The sequence below is a fragment of the Scomber japonicus genome, chromosome 23 (assembly GCF_027409825.1).
Source record: "Scomber japonicus isolate fScoJap1 chromosome 23, fScoJap1.pri, whole genome shotgun sequence".
Taxonomy (NCBI): Eukaryota; Metazoa; Chordata; class Actinopteri; order Scombriformes; family Scombridae; genus Scomber; species Scomber japonicus.
In genome coordinates this window covers 10964468-10989661 of record NC_070600.1, presented here as the reverse complement: position 1 = coordinate 10989661, position 25194 = coordinate 10964468, and the positions used below count along the sequence as shown (strand labels likewise).

Sequence of the window (25194 nt, the reverse complement as noted above, 5' to 3'; positions counted from 1 at the left end):
TTTTCCTTTACCCCTCCCTCCCCTCCTCTCTCATATCACTGATGTACAGAATCACACTCTGAAACCCCCCTGACAGGCTTATATTGTGACCTCTCCTTTGCCACAATCCCCTCTGACATTCACCCTCCCCTCCTCTGCATCATGGATTCTGCAGCAGCCCCTCCCACTGGATGGGCTGAGAGAAGACCTCTCTCTCCAGCCACATCTCGTAGCTATAGTGGAAGTCCTCGGGCAGGTCCACGCGCTGGCCCAGCACGCTCTGCAGGCAGTTGTCCACAGGCGCAAAGTCGCCGTTCTTATTCTTGTCGTAGCGACGGCTGTTGAACTTCTCGATGCTCTCTCGGAGGGCACACTCCTCTGCCTGGAAGTCCCAAGGCCGTGCGTCAATATCTGGGAGGAGCGGAGGATGGAGAGCAGAGGCGAGGGGATATTTAAATCAATGTCAAGGGCACTTATTTTAATATATACTTAAATGTTCACACATATTCATACTTTCACCACAGCCAGCAGCTTATTTCCTTCTATTTCCAACCATTACCCCCCCCCCCCCCCCCCCCCCCCCATTTGTTTTTGCTTTTATCCCTCTCTTTCTGTAACACTCATGGTGACAGATCATTTGCTCTGCCGCCAGGGACGGTGACCCTGAAAAGTCCCTTTTCCCTGTTGCCATGGCAACACGTTCCAGACTGTTCAGCAGTGGCTTATGGGAGCATTGTATTTCACACACGCACACACACATACATACATACACATATATACAAACATAATCTCACTGGCAAATACATGAACAGTACACATCCGCCATTAATTACACAATTAGTATTTATTAACCTGAAATGTCATGTTCACACAGCCGGGGTGAGTGAATTCTTTATAATGAAGTCTCTGCTCTATTAATCAGCTCTGTGTGAGGGTGGAACAGAGCTGCTAGGACTCATTATTTCCACGGCCACTGTATTTATGAAGATCTAAAAGGCTAAACGGACTTGTGGCACTAGAAGAATGACAATTAAGGTTCAATGAGAGTGTTGTGAGCACTGCAGATTGTCCCTAAACCTACTCTGAGATCCTATCTTCCTGAGGAATATAAAAAAAACTGACAGCAAGTTTAATTAAAGCTGCACTTTGAAATGTTTATAATGTAATATGAATCAGAGCTGGGACTATCCATATGAATTGAGATGCTGCTGTTGATTTTCAGTTGCCTTTTAATGTGCTTTGTACACTCAAATCAGATCTTTAAAAAAGGTGTACGGGTCATTATTTTATTTATTTTACCATTTCCGTAGGCCCAGTCATCATTGAGCCTATGGCGGACTTTCTGGTAGATGGCTGACATGGTCTTCATGTTGCTCTTCCTCCACTGGCGGCCCAGATATTTTGTCTGGATCTTAAGCAGCTTGAGAACGTAGAGCTGCATCATGGCCTGCTTCACCTTCAGGGCTCTTTTCAGGATGGGGGCAGACTTGAACACCACCAGCATCTGAGGGGAGAATGAAAATGAAATGAATTTTTGAGCATGCCTTGAGTTCAACAAATTGTTCATTCATGGTTGGATTAAGCTGCTGACTTTACAGGTCACTACAGGTCAAGGGGGGAGTGCATGTTTAATGAGACTTTCCTCTTCACAATCTATAAAAACATCCATGTCCACAAGAGCAAATACTGACCTTGGCCTGGATCTGTGTAAAACTTATTTTTATTTTCTCTCATGTGCAAGATGGAGATGCAAAAAATTAATTAACGTATGCAAAAAAATGCAGATTTTTGTAGCAAATTTCAATATCTCACTTGAGTCACTTGATACAGTTTAGTTGTTTTTTGTCTGATTTACAACGAACAGACAATATATCATTACACAATCAACTTTTTCCCCTGTTTTTACTCAAACTTTCATCATATCATATCATGAGTCACATTAGGTTTTATACTTTTTAAAAGAGATGTTTGAAAGATTTCCCTCAAGACTGCTGTATATAAATCTTTGCAGCGTTGAATTACTCACCATGGTCCTTGAGTGTTTCCATTTGGTCAGCTTGTTCAAGATTCTCAATAGATTTATACAAGAGAACAGGTTTCTCCAACAGAATTGGTTGCTGTCTCCTGCTTCCTAAAAACACACACAAACACATGTCAAGGTCATAATTGGAAGCTGGAAAGTTTCTTTCCTCGTCAGGTGTTTTGACTCACCAGGCTCTCAGCTGTAAGCTCAGGCATCTCATGGACCACACAGTGGGGGAAGTCCAGCACACATATACTGAAAAGAGAACAGGGAGGAAACATCATTTGTTTGTTCACTGCTGCATCAAAGTGCATTAAGTAGTTTATATGTTAAGTCTTCTCAGTCCAATATTACAGCCTAGACTTCAGCTAAAACAGACACAGACTGGACCTGTTCTTTCACCTGCAGAGTCCTGTTACCTAATTTTATGCTGCAGTGAAGCCATCTGTGCCACCCCCTGGAAGCCTGCACAATTTGTGAGATATAGGACTTCTGCTCGTACTTAATAACCTGTTTTATACTGTCATCCCAGAAGACCATCTTTTCAACTCGTAATGGGATGAAGATAACAAGAACTTCCCTTTTTTTAATGTGTCTCTTGTGCCAGCCTGAACCTACTTTTCATTAGACAGCAAAACAAAAAGTGTGGTGTTTATATTGAGGATAGAGGGAGAGACATTTTTTTTACCTGTTTTTGGCACTAATATAAGACATGATGTTCTGGTTGAAGAACTTGAGGATGAGTGGGATACAGTTGGCAAACACCAGGTGCTGTGAGACAATCTCAAACTGCAGGAAAAAGGGGGGCGGCAGTGAAGAAGAGTTAGTTTCTGTCCTGGAACCAAAATACTTTGATACAGAATAAGGTTTCCACAGTACAGTAATACTTTTATGGTTTTAAACCATTCTATAGATGAGGTAAAGGATGTTTATAATAGACAGCTATGTTGATGACACAAATCATGGAAATGAAAATCCATATTTCTAGAAAGACTGATGAAAATAATAATCCTGTAGCTGATAATCCTGTATCATTGATGAGTTTCCTGTGAGGGGGAAAAAGGTCAACAACCAGGAGGATTTTCATGAGACAGCCATACAAATCCTTCACATCATTCAGGAAGCTTTACCAAGATTAAAAGCAGGAACAGTTCTGCTGCTGAATTATCATGAGCTCATATACCAGTGAGACCAGCAGACTGACTGTTGTGGTTAATATGTTCAAGATTTGTGCCCTGTTTTCTGCATGTAATTATTACTTTCTGAAGATTATTATGTATGGAAAGTAATTTATCCTTGACTGATTGTCAAGACAGTGTACCGGAGAGCTGCTGCATTACATGTGCAGTCTCCTTTTGCAGCAGCAGAGGGTGCTACAACCACAAGTGTGCAGGGCAGCCACTTGAAAGATTGTAAAGGAATGTCTCTTCCTAGCAACACAAAACATGCCTCTCGGCCACAGCACTAACACCGTTCAATATATATAGATATTTCCCCATCTGGACAAGTGCAGCTAATAGCAGTAATAAAAAATGAAAAACGGTCCAAATCCTCCTTTTAGGTGTCATTGTCATTCTGTCTGGTTTCTGTCTTAAATGTCAGAACATAGCTCTGGCTCTTGTAAAGTAGAAGAGAGGGGACAGTGATCCAAGGGTGGGAGTGGAGAGCAGGATGAAGGGAAAAGGTGGAGGATAGCAAAGGTAAGGTGGGGGGAGGTGCGAGGCTACTGATGTGTGAGTGAGTGTGTGTGTGTCTGTGTGCGTAGGCAGAGGGAGTAGGAGGAGAGAGGAATCGAACAGAGGCTATAGAAGGTAATGTGAAGTGCTCATGTGATGGAAGAACAGAGGTGTGTGATGTATGTAACCTGATAAATGTGGTTGAGTTTGAAGTGCTTGAGGAGCAGCAGTAACAAAGCAGAGATGGCCTTGACGATGATTTCCTTGTGGCGGTTCACATCAATTCCCAGCTTCATGCTCTGAAGGACTGTGATACTGGAGGAGAGACACACACACACAAAAACATCGACTGTAAGGCCTTCAGGTCTCAAATAACAGTTTTGCCTCAGCAAGAGAAAAACACAATTATGTTAATGTTAAAGCATGAAGGGACAGGCTGTTCCTTCTTATTTGGACAACATTCTGGTTTCTTTTAAATTGTCTTTGAGCTCTCTGTGTCAGTCTAAAAAAGACCACCCTGAAGACCAGAATCAATCCAGTGTGTGTTTTTAATAGTATTCCATTCACACAGAAACATATGACTTAAAAAATGTAGACTGTTCTTATTAGTTGTGGCCTGTCAAGCTCCAAATAGTGGTTTGCAGGAATCATGAGCGAATCTGCAGCTAAACGTGAAGACTTTTCACTTCTCCTTTACATTACATTGTATAATTAATTGATTACTGCTCAAAAACAGCTGTTGCAAATGATGGTGAGCTGGATCTAAATGTGGCTTTAGATGACCACAGGTGGATAATAAACAGCACTGTGGGGAAAAGATTCAAGGTCAGCAGCAGTCCATTCACACTAGAGTGCTTACGGCATCTCCTCAGGCAGCACATCAGCCAAGATGTTAATGGAGTCCGTTTTGGCTTTGGAGGTCGGAGCTGCAGCCAGCAGCAGCTTAAGGAGGGCAATCTAGGGCAGGACACAAAGTAAAATGTTATACCTAGGCTGTCTGAGATTTTCATATTTTAGAATGAGGTGAAAATGCATATCTAAGAAATATACACTTGATTTTACTAAACATTTCAAGATCTGTCACCAACCTAAATGAATTCTCACATTTGTCCAAATTAGATTTGAATCCATATTTTACACTGTTGTACTGGATGAAGACACATTTTATAGCAGATGAGTGAGATATAATGTATGTTTCCATGGTTGAAAAGGCAAGATAACATTATGGGATATTCCATATGTTTTTCTGATTGGTAATTAAATCCAACAAAGCACAATAATGGCGTCAATATGAGCTACTCACCACATACTGGGAAAGGTTTGGAAGCATGCCCAGGTACAGCATCTCTGTTGGTGTGTCCTCCACCTCCTCCTCACCCTGTACAACAAAACACACACATAGACAACACACACACACACACACACACACACACACACACACACACACACACACACACACACACACACACACACAGGATAAATCCAATAGTCACAACTAACTAAATTTAAAAGGCTGTCACATAAAAATGACATGATTAAGGAGATAATATTTATTTATGGTGGAATAACTAACCAGGGTCATTGGACATTGTTGTAGCTCCTCCTCCTTCTTGATCTGGACTTCAGCGATGGAGACATATTTGTGCTGGAAGAGAGAACAAAAACAAATGATGAGGTTTTAGATGGACGTGTTAATTACCCCTGCTGACTGACATGCACAGGGGTATTCCTCTGTGTAAGTACACTTCTCAGCCTGTTCAAACAGGAGGTATGGATTTTTAACTGGGATGCCAATGTCAGGGGGATTCAACGGCGGGTAAGAGTATTGATTATGAGGCACTCCAGCCATAATGAGATAAATGAGGAGGACATTTAAGTCTGGGAATCTGCATCGGTTAGTGACTGAAGCACACTCACCTGTTTAAGAGTCTTGACGCTCTCATGGATGGGTCTGGGCAGGCCCACCAGGGTCTCTGTGTCACTACAAAGCAATAAGCAACAAAACCAATCAGATTTCGAGCAGAATCATTTCTTCAGTTTATTGAAATGAATAATATTTTGAAATGATTTGTTTCCAGATGAACACTTACTTTCCCAGTGTGAAGCCAATGAACTTATTTCTACTGGTCTCCAGGAAGTGCTCAATGTCTTTCTCCCTGTAGAAACACAGACATGCACACACCCACAAACACACACCCACTGCGTTAGCTTTCTGAAATCTCATCAGTCACACTGTGTGCTGCCGCCTGTCCTACTTATCAGCATTTATGTACGTTGCCCACAAAAAGACCTTAGGTTTCCTGATAATGAATGCCTGATAAATGCAGCGTTATTAAGTGTTTGTGTCCTCTCTCAGATGTATTATTCATGTCAAGCAGCAGCAGCACCCCAGAGAGGCACACAAGGATACACAGATGGAGAGCATATTGCTGAATGATAGTGACAAAAGAAAACTGAAAGAGAGAGAGATTTTCTTTTATATTTGGTTTTAACTTCTGGTGGCACAGAGTCAGGGTTGGAAACAGACACCAGCTGAATGCCAAAAGGTGTTAAAAGTCATGCTGTGGGTGGGAGGCTTTCTCTACTTCAGTGGTTAAAATGGCAGGTGGCCAACCATCATTTGGATGTTTTATTCTGTGGAATAAGACCTAAGTGCTTTTAAACTAATAAACATCTGAGAGGAATCCTTTTTAAGCAGTTAAAGTAGTAGGTATATGTATTACTTTTCATAGCTATCTCACTTAAGTTGTTTTTAATTCAATTGTGTGTGTAGAATCAATGTTAACACCTCCTGTCGTAACTTTTAGTGTAGAGCATGGAAACAGTTTGTAATTCATCTTGAAGTAAGGCAAGGCTGAAAGTGTAAAAAGGACATTCTGCTGACTCATTAAAATGACTAAAAACTAATTAATTTGGCTTAGAAACATAAGTGGTGCAATTAACCTGACTTTAGGGGCCCAGGGGAGGCCTTTAGGAAAGTTGACCCTCTCTGTCGGGGGTCTCAGAGGAGGTGGCGGCGGTGGGGGCTGGATGATTACGTCACGGTCGAGGGGGTCCACCTCACCCTCGATGCCACTGTCGGTGTCCTCTGGGTCCTCCTCCTCGTCCCGTGCATCATCATTCTTGAAGGGGTCCCGCTCGTTGTATGTATCCAGACTGTCCTGCTTAACCAGAGGCTGGGAGAGAGAGAGGAGGGGATCAGCTGCACTGGGAGGACCCCTCATGTTACGATTATCTATAAACATACTCCAAGGTGTAACTAACTGCTATATTTGTGACTCTATAAAACCTCACTGTGAAAAGTAGTAAGGGACGGCTCAGGTGAATTTCTTGTAGACAAAGCATTACAGAAAGCTGCTGATAGAGGTGTTTCTGATATATCATTAAAAAGATATTATAAGCAGCCTGACACAAATGCTAATTAAAGTCCACTTTTGGGAATTAATAAAAAAAGAAGCATTATGGTATGCAATGTGAATTAATCCCAAAGGACTGGCACAAAGTGTAAAAGTAAACGCCAGTATTTCTATTTCAAAGGAGTTTAACATTTTGGGGCGTACACTTATTTGCCTTGTAGCAGAATAAGATGAGATGATCAGTAACAGCTCTCATGTCTATTTGTAAAAACGTCCTTACACACCCACACAGGTGTTTTCAATTAATCGGCTGAACAAACCTCTAGTCACGATGTACCAAACTCTATTTGCTAAATAGAACGATAAGGCTAACTTGTTGACAGCAGAAGGATGTTAGTCAAATGCAGTTTTGGGAACACCCACATAGTCAACGGAAGATGTCTAACTAAACAGTGCGAATGACAACACCTGTGTGGGATGACTACGGGTGTGCAATAACTTTAAAAGGTGAAGCTAGAGCCAGGAGGTGGTTAGCTTAGGTTAGCATAAAAACTGGACACTAGCCTGGCTCTGTCCAAAAGTAAAAACATTCACAGATCAGCACCTCTAAATTTAACACAAATGACATCTTAATTTTTGGAATTTGTTTTTTATTTTATTTTTATGTATGTGCTGCCTGGGCTATTCTGTGACGACAAACAGTGACTTATTGGAGTCTGTTCCTTGTAAAATGAATGTTTTCTGTCCATAGAAAACAAATGCAATATTACTTATTGTTGGTAGCTTTTTTGTTTGTTTTTGAAGTTGTTTTTTGTACTATTGTATAGAGCCAGCATAGAGTTGTTTACCCATTTCCATTCTTAATGCTAAGCTAAGCTAACCATGTCCTGGCTCCAGCTTCATATTTAGCATACAGACATGAGAGTTGTATCAGTCTTCATCTTAACCTCTGCAAGAAAGCAAACAAGCAGTAGAGACAGCAGTATTAACTTTGAACTGTTGTGCTGAAAACTGTCAAATTACCAAAAACATTAAAAGGACAGCTGAAAATGTGCCATTTTCCTAAACTAGGAGGAAAGAGAAAACTTTCCACAGTAACTGCACGCAACATTTACTCATCAACTTACCACACATCTGCATTCAAAAGAGATACAGGCATAAAATAACAAGCAAAGCCCATTAAGGCCTTTTTAGTTGAGCTCCCATCTCAAGTGCTAAACACTTCATTCACACAAATGCACACATAATATCTCAGTTCAAACCATCTCTCCAATGAATGACTGGGGCAATAGTGCAAGCATCAGGCATGAGTCAGCGTTCTGGTCATTAGTTGCGCTAGTGCAGTCGATGTATGGTGCGCCGGTGGTAGTACTAATGCTGGACTACGTGAGGAATATAGTGAGTGTATGGTGTGAAGAGGGGAGAGAGAAGGGGGGAGAGAGAGGGAGGGAGGAGGTGAAACTGTGTCGTGAGTCATTCTCTATGGAGAAGCCATTCTCTGCTATGTGGGAGGTAAAGCTAGTGTTTTTCTATCAGGGTTAGGGGGCAATTGCTTTCAATGACATCCATTTAAGAGGTCAACTGAAATGCAAACATGATACCTTCTATATTCAAGACTCAATTCACCTCCTCAATGAATGCATTTTAATGACATTGACCCCTAGTCCAGAGTCTACAGTGCAAGGTGATTTTGGAGGCCAAACCTGGTAGCAATGTGATGAAAACTACAAGGGCGAGGGAGGCTACTACTGTTGATGTCTGAAGTGGCTGTCTTTATGGGACCACTCCAGTGCCAATGACAACAGCCAGCAGGCCAGCTCTGTCTCTCAAACCCCGCCCCCGAACCCAGCAGGCCGCAGTGGAGGAGGAGAGAGGAGGAGAGAAGAGGAGAGAGGAGGAGAGAGGAGGAGGAAGAAATGAGATAAGTAGAGCAGTGAAGGGACGGTATGAGGTGTAAATGGAAAGTGAGGAGAGAGAACTGGATGATAAGTGAGACTAAATAATACTGTGGAAGGGAAAGAGGAGAGTGAGAGGGAGGACAGGGAGGGGAATGAAAAGATGAGAAACAAAAAGTTTAAGAGAAAAGAGAGCGAAGAGGAGTGGAGCATGAGGAGGATAAAAATAAGATAAAAACTGTCAATGGGAGTGATGGAGATTTATGACATGTATCTGAGAAGTAAATGAAAAGAGGACAAGCAGATGTATGTGAAAAGAATAATAAGAGAGAAAAGCAAATGGAAATAAATGGAGAACAAACATGCAGGAGTATTAGAGGTCAGACTTAGAGTAGGGTTGCACCAAAAACTTCAAGTTTCTGATTTCCATCATCAGATTAGTTTGGAGTGTCGAGATAAAATTATTCACATTAAGCAAGTAATTCAAATCTAAAATTTTTAGTGTTGTCTCGACGTATTGGTGCATCCCTGCGTGATGGAGTGAGGTTGAATAACAGGAGAAAGAGAAGAAGAGAAAGAGAAAAGAAAAAAGCAAGAAAGAGTATAGAAGGTGGCGGGGGCGTAGGAGAGGAATGCAAAAAAAGTCCAGCTCAATGCAGACAAAAATGCAGAAGGCAAAAAAAAAAAAAAAAAAAAAAAGAGGGAATTTGTGGGTAAAGACCTGCTTCTTGGGAAAGGGACTGTCTCCTTCCAAGCTATCAACAAAGGCACTCTGTGGGGACACAAGGAAGAGGGGCAATAAGAAACCAGAGGGCAATTAGAGAGAGAGAGAGAGAGAGAGCCTGTCTGGTTAAAGGGCTGGGCTGGGATTCCCAAAACTGTCCCAGCACCAAGATCATCTGTGGTCACTGACTTACAACAGGAAACTGATGATGTTGGCACCAAAGCACTTTCGGAAAACCGGACCCAGCAAAAAGAGATATAGGAGGAGTTACAGAAGGAATTCGATAGAGTCACTTTACTGGAAACAGACGAAGCAAATAATTATAAAGACTTAGTATTAGTCTGGAGGGCCTGTATGATCTCTGTTAGCACTTATGATGCTGTGTTATAGTTGTACAGATATACTGAAGGGTTAAAGATACCACGCACACACTTTTGTCTTCTGTGTTACCAAGTTAGATAAACAGATGGATATTGGAGCACAACATTGAGGCTGTGTGTGAAACTCTACTGCTAAATATGTGTTTGAAACTAACACCTAGTTTTCGGTGAATGCCTTTTTCAATTATGGCATTTACACAATGTGCTAAACTAGTTAAATGAGTATTGAAGTTCAATATTTGTCTGTTTTGAATTTGCAGAGAAGCAGTTGTGTAAGAGCACGCACTTAAGAGGTAAAATATAATGTGTGACTGTAAAGTAATACATCTTTTATCTAAGCGACACTACTGATATGCTGTAAATGTGTATGTGTGTGTGTATGTGTGGGTGTGTGTGGGGGGGTCAGTACCCTGCGGCTGCGACGGCCTCTCTTCTGCTGCTGCTGCTGTTCGATGAGCTCCATGGCGGAGGCCGGTGGCGACGCTGCTCTCATGGCCCTGACCACCTTGATGCTGTCCTCTGGCAGCGGGGGCAGGTTCAGACGCTCGCGCCCCCGCACCTTCATCTCCTGCAGTTCTTCAAAACCCCCCAAGGTGAACTGAACAGTAGGGTTAGAGATGGAAAACACAGTGATTTGTGAATCAACACAGGTGAATGTACAGTATATTCAGCCAACAATTCATTCCGTACAAAATCTAGTATGGTTTTGTTATTGCAAGTGCAATTGCAAGTATATAAAAAACCAGGCAGAAGAGGCAGTTTGTAGATAAGTGCTTTAAAATATGTGCAATTTGTGGGTAAAAAAATGCTAAACTACTATAATGGTCCCACAAGTAAATTGCAAACAGAAAAGCAGCAACACGTGCACACAAACACAGAAAGGCACAGAAACAGATGAATGTGCAACCTGCTTAGACGTAGAAATGGTTGTGATGTACTAACCAAGATGGTCTTCCAGAGCAGCAGGAGTACTTTCTTCATGGGGAAGTGTGGCGCGTTCATGCTGCAGAACTTGGTCACCATGGTGAAGAGGAGCAGGGCAAAGGGCTCGCCGTTGTACAGAGGTGACCCTGCAGGGTGAAAGGTTACAGACAATATTTTTGAACAGGGTATGTGAAAACATGAAAGCAATTGTGAAGGTATACACTCCCTCAAGAAACATGAGGACATAAATTAGGGATTTATTCCCCAATTACAGTATAACTTACTGAAATCTGCCAAACGGCTGTTACTAGCTTTGCAGGAATTTAGTACTTTGAGCAAATTACAAAACTATCGTGGTGGTAGATCACCAGAGTTTTTATAGTTCATCCTCTGAGGATCATGAATGTCTGTACAAAATTTCATACATCCCATAGTTGTAGAGATATTTTGATTTTGGCCAAAGTGCTACATTAACAGAGCCACACTGATACCATTACTAAAAAGTTTGGTTATGTTTATTTATATAAAGTCTTAAACTGATGAAATACATAACTCAGCAAAGGTGCCTTATGTTGGTTTCACCTACTCACCTAGCTCATTCTTGAAGGCTTCTCTGGCCGCTCTCCATTCTGGTCTGTCGTCTTCTGTTTGAACTCTAATGGTCTCCACCATCAGATACATGATGCTCAGTAACACTCTGTTAGAAAACAAGAATCAGCTTGGTGTAAGTGTGTGTTTGTGTATGTGACTGTGTGCATGTGGTATGCATTTAACAGGTGCCATAAACCTAAGGCCTAAAATAATGTGGTAGAAGAAATGATGTATAGAAATGGGAGGTAGGTGCAAGTAGCAGATGGAGATTTGCTTTATGCATTTGCATTTAAGATTAAGAAGAAACAATTTCCTGGTTCCTGCCAGGACAAATCATCATTTATAATTATCTGATTTAAGTCAGGTGGTGTTTTGTGCATTAAATGCTTTGTTCACTCAACAAAGCTTTTCACACAATTTTGAAGCAGCAATTAGGTGTGCATCTACTCCTCTAGTCTGTAATTATTCGTAAGTGTTTATCTGGGGGATGCACAGACGGAGCTCTGTGTATATGTGACTGCATGAGTGTGTGTGTGGTGGAGTGTTTGGCCTATTTTGTTCAAAAATCAATTCCATTAAGCTGAAGCAGACATTGAAAATGAATGTGAGGGAAGGGGACCAAGAACACAATTAAATTTAACAGATTAGCTGTGTGTGCGTGCATCTGTAAATGCGTGTGCACGACAGGAAGATGAAATGAGAAATACTGAGCTGAATTAAAAAATGGGAGACACGGAAAACATGCTATAAACCTGGGAAATTGGAAAACATCTTATGCATTAAAAATCAGTTTTGTACATTACTTATCGGCTTCGTTTTATGTGCATCAGAGAAGAAGGAAAAATGTGTGTAATGTGTTTGTATTTCTCACCTGAGCTCTGTGCTGTCTGCAAGAGAGATGGCAGGCTTCCTCACTGCACTGCTGCACGCCTGATTGTTACTGCAGACACACACACACAAACACACATTAATTGATTAAATCCTTTTAGTGGTTTATTTGATAAAGACGAGCTACTCTATATATATCTCCAAGTGATATATGACCAACATATATTACGAACATCATGATCCAGGGTTTAGACACATCCAGTTATTGTTTTATGTGAAGCCTAAATACCCAGCCAGGACCTGCCAAATGTCATGGATGTATTTGCCTGATTGCTTTGCTTTCACTGCTTTGCTCTGCAGTGTGGTGATAGGCCAGACTGTGCCATGATGCCTCCGAGCAGCTTATGTAACAACAAAGAAGCGCTAGATCCCAACTGAGGCTGACACCAGTAGCAACAAAAGCCAGCTTGAAGGAGCCGCTGCAGCACCACATCTTCAGCTGCTGGTTTGAAGCACGGATCACAGCCGGTGTGTTTGTTATATTCCTGCATTTCCGTCTTTCTGTGTCATTCTGTCTGGTTGAAGCCTCTATCCTCTTACTAAAAACAGGATATGGAAGATTTGGGAGGGAACAAGTTGATATGTTTTTCTAAGCTAAGGGGCTTGAATCTCTGACCTGAGGTTATTCCTGTCTGTCTCTTTGCCTTGTTTGCCCATTTCCCTTCATATTCCTCTTTGTAAATACACCAATATAATATACAGCATGTCTGGTTTTATCAAGTAAATCCAAGGTGAGGGTGTATCATAGTTGTTTAAAATAATGAAAAAAGACAATGTCATTGCCTGGGCATTTCATCTTACCTGCCATCTTTTTTTCTCACCAGCAATAGTCTAGAGATTTTAATGACTCATGCAGTGTAACCTCTGTGTGTCCCACTCACTCTATCTCCATGCTGAGCAGCTCCAGCAGCGCCGTGAAGATGCCCATGTCGTAGAGCAGGAAGACATTGTGTCTGGACCAGTGGAGCACATCCACCTCTGTGTCACACTCGTCAAACACTCCTGGATGAGAAAGTGTAGGGAAGAATGAGACACAGGAAGCATGTTTTTACATTGTTTTGATGTGTTTTTAAGCTGCTTGCACTCTACTTTTGGGTTTTCAGGTGATTATGTAACTAACTGCTTTTGAATAATATCTAACTTTCTATTTAACACAAACACATGAGCATAGACACAGATACGCATTTGACACTATATACATTAGAGATTAAATGTGAAATTTAGCTGATAAACTGATAAACATAAGTGTATTTGTTTTCATAATTCTACTGTGTGGTACAGTACTCTATGTTGCACTAATAAGTACTTAATGAACAGGGGTCCTCACATTAAACTAATGCTATATTGAGCACATTTCTGTTCAAATTGATGAAATTGTATCAGATAACAGCTGTTAGTAATGGCTGCAGTTTCATGCTGCAGTATAGTACTACTGTATACACACCCTGAGCCAGGTAGAGGATGGCCCTGGCCACCTTCAGCCTCTTGTCTCTGTCGGTCACTTCAAGTGCATCCAGCAGCCTCATCACATACGTCCTCTGCTCCTCCACCGTCAGCTCTATCCACCTCCTGCCTCGGGCTGCAGGACAGACACGACAACACCGAGTCCAAGGTTACTTTCAGAAGCACTTCCTCAGTATATTTTCCTCTGCTGTGTATAATTCAGTTTGGGTCTCAAAGTGACACTATGTAACTTTGGCTTTGGTTACATAGTCTCACATCTATGCTCTGACTGTGTTGTATATGATGTAGTTGATTGACAATAGACTCGTTTCCATTTTACGGCAGATATTTCGACTTGTCAAAGCGGGAAACTCATAGGTTAAATTAATGGTATGAAAGATGGCTGCATTCCATTTATTTGAGCCAGCTTCAGGGCTCTGGCATTGTGCAAGCTCAAAGTAAACAAATAAAGATGTCAGCACTCACACAACACTGTGTATTATCACTTTAATGGTGCACAGCAGCACAAGCAACAGATGTGGTTCAGCCCTAGGCTTTCTTCAGCATTGTGCATGCTCACTCACTGACAATTAACAGAATGGAGCCATTGTGAATGTTATCAGTTACACCTGTGCATTTCCTGCTTTGACAAGTCAAAATGACTGTTGAAAAAAGGGTCTATTCGACAATTTAGAACATACATTGAGAAATAAAATATTACATTTCTGTAATATACTCTGTTTGACAAGCTATACATTTCCTCCTTTCTACCAGTCACTTTATGCTCATTATCATACTCATCTTTTCTACCAGTCACTCTGGTTTTAATATTTTATTAACACACAGTGTATCATGCACCGTCATGCACACATCAATACATAAAATGTTTCAATCAACCAATTAGGAGGGAAAACCTAATTTTTAAAGAAGCGTTCCAGTTTTTGTTTGTCTGTTCTCTTTTATGATTTCTCTCACTCTTTACTTTCTCCATGTCACCAATCTGATCTCTTCTGTCTTTCTCCCCAAAAGTCTCACATATAAATTATTCAAACTCAGACTATTTGGGGAATCCGATGTCTGCAAATAAAGTTAGTCAGACTATTATCTTCTGGTTACTCGCAGTAATCATTTTTTAGAGTGTGTAAATATAGAGATTGACTGCTGCTTTGATCGGTCTGTCATTAGTTTTCAACATCATGTCCAGGCACACTGCATCAGCTCTAGAAATAGCTGAAAGCTAGAGAGTGCTGAACCATACAGAGCTGTAATTAACAGAGTCAGTGGAGTCATGAGTTAGAAACAGACGGGTAAACTGTACATGCACAAAAAAGGAGATTACTGCCAAAAGCGAACAATTAAAACTTAACATAAACTACTAAAAGTTCTAGGCTAAAACAAATGTACGCCTTCTCAGGCAAGAATTCAAGCCTTTTTTTCCTCCACTGTGTAAGTCTTCTATTCTTAGACCTCATTTGATTAAGCGGACAGTAATAAGCAGTCACATCACCATGATCAGTGAAGCTCAGATATTCCTCCACTTAACATACCCTGACTTGTACTGTCTACTCAAGTCAGGAAACAAAAAGTGCTTTCTAGTTTCAGCATTGTCTTCCAAAATCTCTCCCTTTCTTTTTTGTACAGTAGGGAGCTTATATTAGACGTGTTGTGATAATCACAGTGATTAATGTGAGTGACTGATTGGGAACTGGGCAGCGGCAGTGAACACAGATGAGCACACTGTCAGTCTCCCTGACATATACACACACACACACACACAAAGAACAAACGTACATACAAAGCTAAGTGAGCACATACAGAGAAAGACACAAAGACACAAAGACACACACACACACACACACTAATGAAAAGACTGTGATGCAAAGAGGCAGCTCTGTGCCCTATCTCTGTAAAACAGCAGCCAGAGAAGTTCCCGTATAATCCTGCTATTCATTACCACTCAGCTTGGAGAGGAGGTGACAGATAAAGAAGACGAAGCTTGCCTCTCTTTTTTTTTTTTTTAAAAAGTCCAAATGGAAATACCCTCCTTAGTGAGTGTGTGCCATAGTGACACAAGACTTTCAGAGCAATCTCAGTGTTAAATTAGACACAAAATAAAGGTGTGATTCTCATAACTATCATCCCCAGAAACCTGTCAGCAAATAATGATCTCTTGTCAGTTTCATGTTGGAAAAGCAGCTTTGTTCTTGCTAATCAAACGTTAATCACATGATTAGGAAGGGCCCTTCCGTCTGTATCTGTGGGGATAATCATTCTTTGAAAAGCTTAAAAAGAGCAGAGCTTTGATGTGCCTGGTCACCTCGTCTCACGGCGGTCAGCTTAAAACCCGCAGCTGCACTCTGTGTTGCACTACACTGACAAAACTGAGCTGAACTAAGTTAATAATACATTTCTTTTACAGCATTGTTACATTTACTCTGATGTAGTGATTTAAAATGTGAAGACTACACAATAACAATTTGACATTATACAGATTTTTCTTGTAATTCCCCACAGTTCACATTTTATTGTGTGTGTGTGTGTGTGTCTCTGTGGTGAAAATGACGTTTACTTAACCTTCACTGTTTCATTTAAGGAACGTGTTATCAAGCTCTAAAACTCGAGACATTCAGAACTACACAGAAAGACTCAGTCATTGTTCTGTCGGTCAACAGCTGCCATACTGTTGGAGGAGCAGCCAAGGTCTCTGATGAATAAACAGCAACAAAAGGCAGAACATTGAGTCTCTGTGTGTTTGATATGGCACAGCAAATATGGACAAAATCAAATATTTCTTAGCATAAACCTTGATATACATATTATGAAAATATTGTAAGGATGACTATTGATATAGTGAGTAAGTGGGTAAAAGCAAATAATAGAATTTCTCTTTACTGTGACAACATTTGTGCCATATAATGATATTATCCAAATGCTAAGACGATACATATAATCCCATATCACAATATTGATATAGTATATACTGCGCAGCCCTTCATGTAAGCTATTGACAGAAAGGGAAAAGACACACCTGGCTGTTGTCTTACAGGTATGCTGAACATATTACAGGAGGAACAAAACACCTATTGTTTTAGGTAGACCTTATAGTCACACATATGCTCATGTGCAAACAGTACCATGGCTCCTGAAGTCTTCCTCAAAGTAGTCTCTGTTCAGGGCAAACTCTGGCTCCTCTGTGTAACTGTAGAGCTCTGTGGACAGAACAGAAAAAGGATGGAAATGAGAGAAACATAAACTCCTGCTGGTAAACTGTACTCGAAGGCAAATTTCTGAGCTCCTATCTTCTCAGCTTGGATCTCATCTGTTTCATGCACGGTCTAGTGATTCGTCAGGTTGCCACGCATCTCCTCCTGTTCAGAGACAATCTGAGAGCAGTCGTCATTCCTCGACCCTGAGGAGCTGTCACTCGAAAGCTGCTGTGACTGTCTGTTTGTGTGTGTTTGCCAGTGTGACTAACAATCTTGGCAAATCAGCCGTCGCTCGCCATCCTCTAGTCTAGAGAGACAATCGTTTTGACTTAAAATCAATGCCATTATTTTTCTGCACATCTGCTGCCTTCTGGAAAAAAATTATATAGATAGGAAAACATCTATCAGCAGTTTCGAATCCTGTTCTCTCTGTCATTTATGATTCTACCTGCTTTTAAATAGCCATGCTGCAAGTCACACATGCAGCTACACAGATGCTGGACTATTTAAACAGTTTTGAATGTATAATCACAGTGATTATGATTAGTCACGACATTAGTCATGCAGTATGTCCTATTTGTGCGGAAAACATGCTAGGACCTGATTCTTGTTGTGTGCCTTCAGAGGTAAGATTGCAGGAATTCTGCAGGCAACATCTTGACTGTGTCACATATAATAACCATTCATAATTTTAGCTGCAGGTTTGACATAAAAAGAACTAGATAAAAGCTACTAGAAGCTCAAAAAACACTGAGAGAAACAAATGAGGCTTTTGTTGCACTTCAGAGGTTATTTTTTAATCAAACTGAGTAAGAATCAGAGGTTGTCGCAAGTTTAGCAGCTTCTCAGTCTTACCTGACAGTTCAGCAGTAAGCATGTCCGTGTCTCCATATTCAAACTCCAGGTTGGGAGACTCCATGGAGCTCTGTGAATGAAGCGCAAATGAGGATACATTACACTGCGGCACTCTGCTACATTACAGATGTCCTGACACCCACATGCAAACAGATATACTCGAACACAAGCTACTTACATTTTGCACAACCTGCCACTACTATGATACTCTACACACAAAAACACACACTCTTAAGGCTCTTTCGCTGTTTTCGCTGAACCTTGTGTATTTAGCTGCTGAGAGGTTTGGATTGGTTGCTGGATCTCCAGCGTCGTTGATTAGTCATTTACATTTTTTTTTTCTCTCTCTGATCCTCTTATCCACAGCCATGAACAAATACAGGTGCTTTTAACAGGAACGCACGGCTACTGCTTTCATCTTCCTTATTAAACAGTTAAAGGACGCTCTCCTTAATAAAAGTAGTCCATCCAGATGCTCCGGTTTAACAATAAACTGCGGCTTGTGATCATAATGCACACACCCAGAAGAGGACATGAGGAAGGAGAGGGCACAGAAGTCAACAGGGCCCCCAGCTTCAGAGCAGATTAGTTGATGTATCCAGTGGAGGGTCTCTCTTGACTCAGACTTTAGCCTCACCCTGTGATTAGCACGTGCCCACGAGACAGCCAGCACACATTACTATAAGTTCCCTGTGAGCACTCACTGGCTACAGTACATAAGATTACACAAATGCAGAAGTGTCTGTGGTTTCAAGAGATCAGACGTCTTTCTCTACCTACTGATCCAACAAGTAAAACCAAAATTGGAGGGTTTTCAGCTACACTAGAGATGGCTGTGTTGGTTGGTTTGTTGGTCAATGACTTAAGCTGAAATTATATTTTCCACGTCTACGATCAGGGTCCACATGACGCAAACGTTGTCAGCAAAGGGTGGACACATAGGCTCTGTGCCGACATCTGCGTACCTCCAAATTGTCCATGCTGATCAGGACCATGCACAGTCACAACGCTGCCTATAGACGCCAATCTACTGTGCATGTGCGGAATGTGTCTTTTCAAACAGACTCCAGAAAGTAGTATAAACAGAAGTACTACAAATACACATCTGATGAGTATATCTGTTGCTTCAGTCCCAGATATATTATCTTAACTATTGGATGGATTGCCATGGTAATGAATTTTTGATTCATGGTCCCCACAGGATGAGGTTTACAGATTGTTCCTTTAGCATCACCATGAGGTCATTTTTGTTTTTAGAGAAATGTGTTGATAACTATTGGATTGGTTGCCATGAAATCCATATCAGATATCCATGAGGATGAATCCTAATAATGTTACTGATCTTTTGATAGGTTTTCACTTAATACCTATTAGATGGATTGGCACTAATCCTCAGATTTTTCTTCTACTGCCACTATGAGGTTGATATTTGTGGTTGTACACGAAGAGTAATTGGAAACAATCGTGTGGTCCTCGGGATGAATCATAATACGTTTTTTTGATCCCTTTTTCATTCATCACCATCAAAATTTCACTTTATCTAATACCTCAGTTTATGACCATATTCTCAGTGCTGTGAAACCAATTCTTCACTCAGATGTAGAGAGACAAGATGTAAATCACGTCTCACTAAAAGCTAACAAAAAGCAATGCAGTCATACTGTACACAGTGCAGAATCAGTTACAATGGGGCTTTTACATAAAGGCTACACTGTTGTGAGTATGAACACAACCGAGGACAAGCAGGAACCTCATAGTAGCACAAGATGACTGAAAGATTCTTGACTATTATCTTTACCTTTCGAGTGGGGGTTGTGAACTGATGAAATTTCCCTCCAGGGGCAATTAAAGATTCATTATATGTTAATGAGAAATAAGAAATATTGGCAAACACTGTGAGGCTCCGAGCTCCGAGTGTTAGACATGTTTAACCCCCGCATGTGAAAAAACTGCCCTGAAGCCAGGGCGGTAAATAAGGATGTGGTCTGAGTCAGCTATCCTGGTTAAATAACTGTGTGTGTGTGCTGTCATGTTACTGTCTCCTATAAATACCTGCAGCAACCAAGTCAGCATGATCTTGAATACAGGACGTCAGCCGGCCAGTTTGTTTATGACACGGAGCCAAAGTAATGCAATTTGATGTCATTACTACACTTCGCAACCAGGAAATGAAAACCACTTGGGGAGGGCAAAATTACCCACGACTCTGAGTGCGGATGAAGGAGGCTTTGTGACCAGGTGCTGCTTACCCTACTTTTACTGACTTTACTGAAAACGTACAAAAGGCTTTCATTTTTTTGTCATTTTATTTAGGAGGCATCTAACTCACTTTTCTGTCTTTATCTTTAGTCTCCTTTCAGTTTCCTCCACTACAAATAAATGTCAAAATCTCATATCAACATTGTGTCATGTAGTTTATAACACACATTCTGCTCAATATTAATCTAGCTGCAACAAGAAATTAGGACAGCAGATATACAGTATGTGCATGTTTCAGTACCAGCTGTCATAATTAAATGCTGTAATTATGATTATGATGATTTAATGAATCAGAATATGATAGATGATTCATTGTTTTAGTCATTTAAACAGAAAACAAGCTTGATCACAGCTTGGTCATACCTTCAGAAAATTCGATGAGTCGCCTCTTTTTTTTGGCCTTCATATCAATAGAAATTTAATATAGATTTTATGGCTTTGGGTCAAACTATAACTATTTGTAGTGCTAAAAAGTAATTTAATGTCAGTCACCCATTTGTACATGCCAGTTGCTTCTTGAAATAGAATAAATCCATGCTCAGAACAAATCAAACTCATTGTAAAATCTACAGTTCAATTATCATTGCTGACATAAAAACTCACTATTGTAGAGGTCAGAGCTGTTTCTTCTTCTTTAGGGGGCCATGTTGTGCCAATGTATTTTTTAAATCATCTAATATGAATTGAAACCTTTAGTAACTGTAACCGAGTAGAGAAATGAATCCTATTATTTAGTATTAACTTCTGTTTTATAAGGAAGGTTAACTCATCTGCCTGTCAGACTGATGTTTACATTAGTTGATCACTGGTGAGACAACAGAGCAAACATTCCTATGCATTTAAAAAGTGTATGAATTTAATAAATGTATAAAATGAGGAGTGTTGAGGACAGCAGACAAGCAGAGTGACTAAGAGACCAATATGGTGAGTTAACTTTTCAGTTAAACTACTGTGGCTAACTCCTGTAGTTGACATGGGACAGTGGACATATACTGCAGGGAGTACAGTATGTGTGTTTGGGCATAGGGCCCCCATAAAGCTAGAAACAGCCCTGGTAGAGTTAGAACCATAAACTCTACTGCTCACTACTATTATCAGCAGCATCTTGCTACCATGCTATTAGGAACTATGACAACCTGAGATATACAGTACTACACATTGGCTGTGTAATATCATCTGTGCTGCGAGCAGCTAGTCCAACACTAACATTCATCCACTGCGGCATCTCTTCCCATTCATCCTGCGGTCTGATGGTTCAGTCAGTTACAGAGTGGCAACCATGGCAACTATTTTTTTAAATAATGCATCCCTTATTCTTATGATTAATCAATTTATTGGTTAATTGATTTGAATTGATTGTTTGTCTACAAAGAGGCCAACATTGCAAAAAATGGGAGTCAACTTCAAATTTCTTGTTTGGACTATACAGTAGCTGCAACAAAAAGTCGATTAATAGATTGACAGAATATTAAATATGAAATCTTTTGATAAATTATTAATTGTTTTGAGTCATTTTTTAAGAAAAAATGCAAAAATTCTGGTTTGTGCCTCTTAAATGTGAATCTTAAGTTCTCTATGATTATAAAATGGAATATCTCTGTCTAGTGGACAAAACAAGACTTGTTAGGTTGTTTTTTTAAAAATCACACGTGTGCCTCATAGGGCTTTTCAACTTTTAACTGGAACTGATTTTGTAGTATAAAGCTGACGTCAACACATCCATTTTTCATCTCTTGTAGCAGAAATTCTTTTTTTAATGGCAGAACTGGAACATTGGGAAACACATTTTTGCATGATAAATGACTTGTGCATTTAATCAACTACTAAAAACACAACAGTGAAGTTAATGAATCAATTAATCACACAAACAGCCTCCTTCTCTAGGAATCTGGTGGGCACACAGTCACCTGTGGATACAGAGCGCAGGAGGACTTGACGCGTCCCTGAAAATGAAGTGGCTGCTCTTTCCAAACCCAACTGAGATGTTTCTTTAATACCTCTCTCTTTCTACTTCCAGTCACTCCTCTCACACCATCTTTCTCTCCTTCATTCTCCTGTATCACCCGCTGTCTCTCCCTCCGGTCGCCCCTCTCTGCCACCAGCAGATAACGAAAAGCCGTCCTCTCTCCAAACTGGCACAGTCTCCGTGGCTGCACACTCTGCACCACATCAGTGTGCAAACTCTGGGCACGCTGTCAAGACAGATCACCCCCACTCCTACCCAACATATGCCACATAGACAACAGAAGACTGCTCTACCCGGCACAAATGACTGACAATTTACATCCATGAATGAATCAGATTTGAGGTTAACTTGACCCAACAGACAGACAATGGATCCCAGTTCTGGTGCAGAGGCCGGAGAGCATCGACATCCACACATGGCTTTGTCATTAAGTGCTTTAGTCCATTCAACGTCCATGTCATTCACCCCTGCACACCATTACGACCCCCCCAACCCCCCTCTCAATCCCAATCCGTCCCAATATCCAATGGCTGTGAGATGAATATGCTCTAATTCCCTCAATACATTAAATGTGCTGATACAAAAACACACACACAAGTCAACGGGTGCTATTGACTGGATTTTGGCCTCGATGGCGGCTCGCTCAACATGACGTTCTGAGCAGAGCAACCCAGGAGTGAAAACCAATCTTCTCTTTTTTTCATGAGGGAATAAATTATAGCTGCGTGGCACTAAAAGAGTCATCATCAGAGTTGAAAAGGGGAAGCAGGGTAGTGGTTCACATTTCATGAAGCTGTTCTCACCACTCTTAAAATCATGTACAATCTTTTAGTCAGTTGGATTGGTGACAATGTTTTAATGTGTTTTTTCCTATGTTTTTGGATTCATTGTTAAGTCTTGTGCAAGGTGAAATCTTCAAACAAGATGGTATTCAATTTACAATCATGTAGAACAGAAAAGCAGCACATCCTCACACTTGAGAGGCTGAAACTCTTACAACTAGCTACTCAATAATCATTTTAATAGCTCTTGAATACTGTCAGCTGAGTACTTTGAAGAGGCCATAAATCAAAATCACAAATGCTGAGATTGATGGAACTACTTAAAACATTTATTCAACCACAGGAAATGGTGCAAGAAACTAATTAACCATAAGTGTAGGGCTGCAAACTGCCATTATCTTTTAATGCCCAGTTATCTTTTAGAACAATCACTTAGTCCTGTACTATATAAAATGTTAAAATCAATGATAAATGTCTATCAAAGGTCACCAGAGGCCAAAGTAAAGACTTATTTATTACGTGGTGGAACTATTGGTAAATACAAAAAGTCTTTACTATTTGTAGGCTTGGTACTTAAAGGATAATCAGATGTTCAAAACTGAAACTGATCTTATTCCAGTCAATAAATGAGACATTAGCTGAAGGACAAATTGCAAAGCTATGATGGTAGATATAATATGATTTATGGGATACTCTGAAACCATAATAAAAAATCCATAAATATTAGATGACATCCTGATGTGTTTGGTAGTGGTGGTGTGGCTCCTGACAGCAGCAGTCACATTTCACCACCTGCATTCTCCACGCTGAGCACCACTGTAGGATTACTGCTGGGTTATTTATAGGAGCCGGTTGCCAAAATAACACCTCGGTGTCTGCCTGCCTGCCTGCATGCACGCATGCTTTCCAGCCAAGACGGAGACTCACCGCATGGAAAGGACACTGAGCTGGTCTGAAAGCTCCCCAGCAACAACACACACACACATATACTGTAGACTCACACACACGCCTCCAAAGAGCTCCTATACAATAAGCTGTAGTGGCTGACTGTACACAAACGCCTCTCGGATTTACCTCCGACTCCTTCTGCTGATCCTTGAACACATCTTTCCCTTTCGGCCTCAGTCTGTCGCCGTTATCGTTAAGGTTATTAATGATAGGTACCTCCATGTCCTCCGCCTGCATCTTTCACGGTCGGCGTGGGATCACTTCCTCCTCCGGAGATAGTGCATGCCGGTCCGGCGAGAGAGCTGAGACTGCACCGCACCAGGAGGAGCACCGACTCCGGAGCCCCAAGTTGAGGATCTCCTCCTCCTCCTCCTCCGTGAGGGCGGGGTTACAAAGTCATCGTGACAGCAGAGAGGAGCACCAGCTGATCACATGAATATAAACCGACATGGTGTTAGACTACAACAGAGTCAGTGTGAAATTGATGAGGGTGAGTAAAGATGGTCGATAAATATAAATCCTTGTAACTCCAAAGATGTCTGTTTGAAGATACGAGGTTGAGACTTGACAGTGACACCTACTATCAAAATTAGACAGATACACGTGGTAATGTAAAAGCATAGATAGTAAAAAAAAAAAAAAAAAATGTAAAAAGTAGACGATTTCCCATATAGGCTATCATTATGAACTTAGAGTAAATGACAGTGATTTTACTTCAGGTGCAGCAGGTAAAGGTCAGAACTGTTAATTACTTGTGTTATTTGATGAAAATAGTATTTTAAAGCCACAACATGGTTAGACAAGCTGAGTGCTCTCTGTAAAGCACTTTATGGGATTAACCTGTTTGATAAAAAAGCTCTTCATAAGTGACTTTGACCTGTTTTGTCATTGGAAACACGACTACAAAGTACATTATACAACACAAACTGATTTTGTTGAGATCTTAATGGGTAACCTTAACAGCACCAACATCAATTTGGGTAGACATATATGTTAATTATTTGTATGTTGCAGCAACACATTAATTTAAAAAAAGTAAAACTGTGCCATAGTGGTTTGTGTTTCTCTGCCTGGCCTCATAGAACAAGTGTGATATGTAAAACTGATGTATAACATTAAAACCCATTATTAACTAAGCTCTAACACAAGACTTTACAGTGGCAGAGTGCAGTAATTATATAAAACAGTGAAGTTAAGTACATAGGAATTACAGTATAAATTGTAAAACCTTACTTTATGCCCTTTTAGGCAGATTAATAATTATAATCCTCACATAAAATGTAAAAAAACCCCAAAAAA

General features: G+C 40.7%; 1 protein-coding gene across 1 annotated transcript; it reads right to left on the bottom strand.

Moving 5' to 3' along the window:
* Positions 1 to 139: 139 nt before the first annotated feature.
* strip2 (striatin interacting protein 2) lies at positions 140 to 24132 on the bottom strand. Its single transcript, XM_053313732.1, has 22 exons — positions 24022 to 24132; positions 17941 to 18010; positions 17014 to 17088; positions 13881 to 14015; positions 13318 to 13438; positions 12420 to 12488; positions 11548 to 11654; positions 10976 to 11103; positions 10443 to 10631; positions 9651 to 9701; positions 6622 to 6854; positions 5769 to 5834; positions 5596 to 5659; positions 5252 to 5323; positions 4982 to 5056; positions 4538 to 4635; positions 3867 to 3993; positions 2691 to 2791; positions 2191 to 2257; positions 2006 to 2110; positions 1279 to 1483; positions 140 to 390 (listed from the first exon to the last, which is right to left on the bottom strand). Exons 1-22 carry the CDS (start codon positions 24130 to 24132, stop codon positions 140 to 142), a joined length of 2520 nt encoding a protein of 839 aa, XP_053169707.1.
* Between the last annotated feature and the right edge of the window lie 1062 nt (positions 24133 to 25194).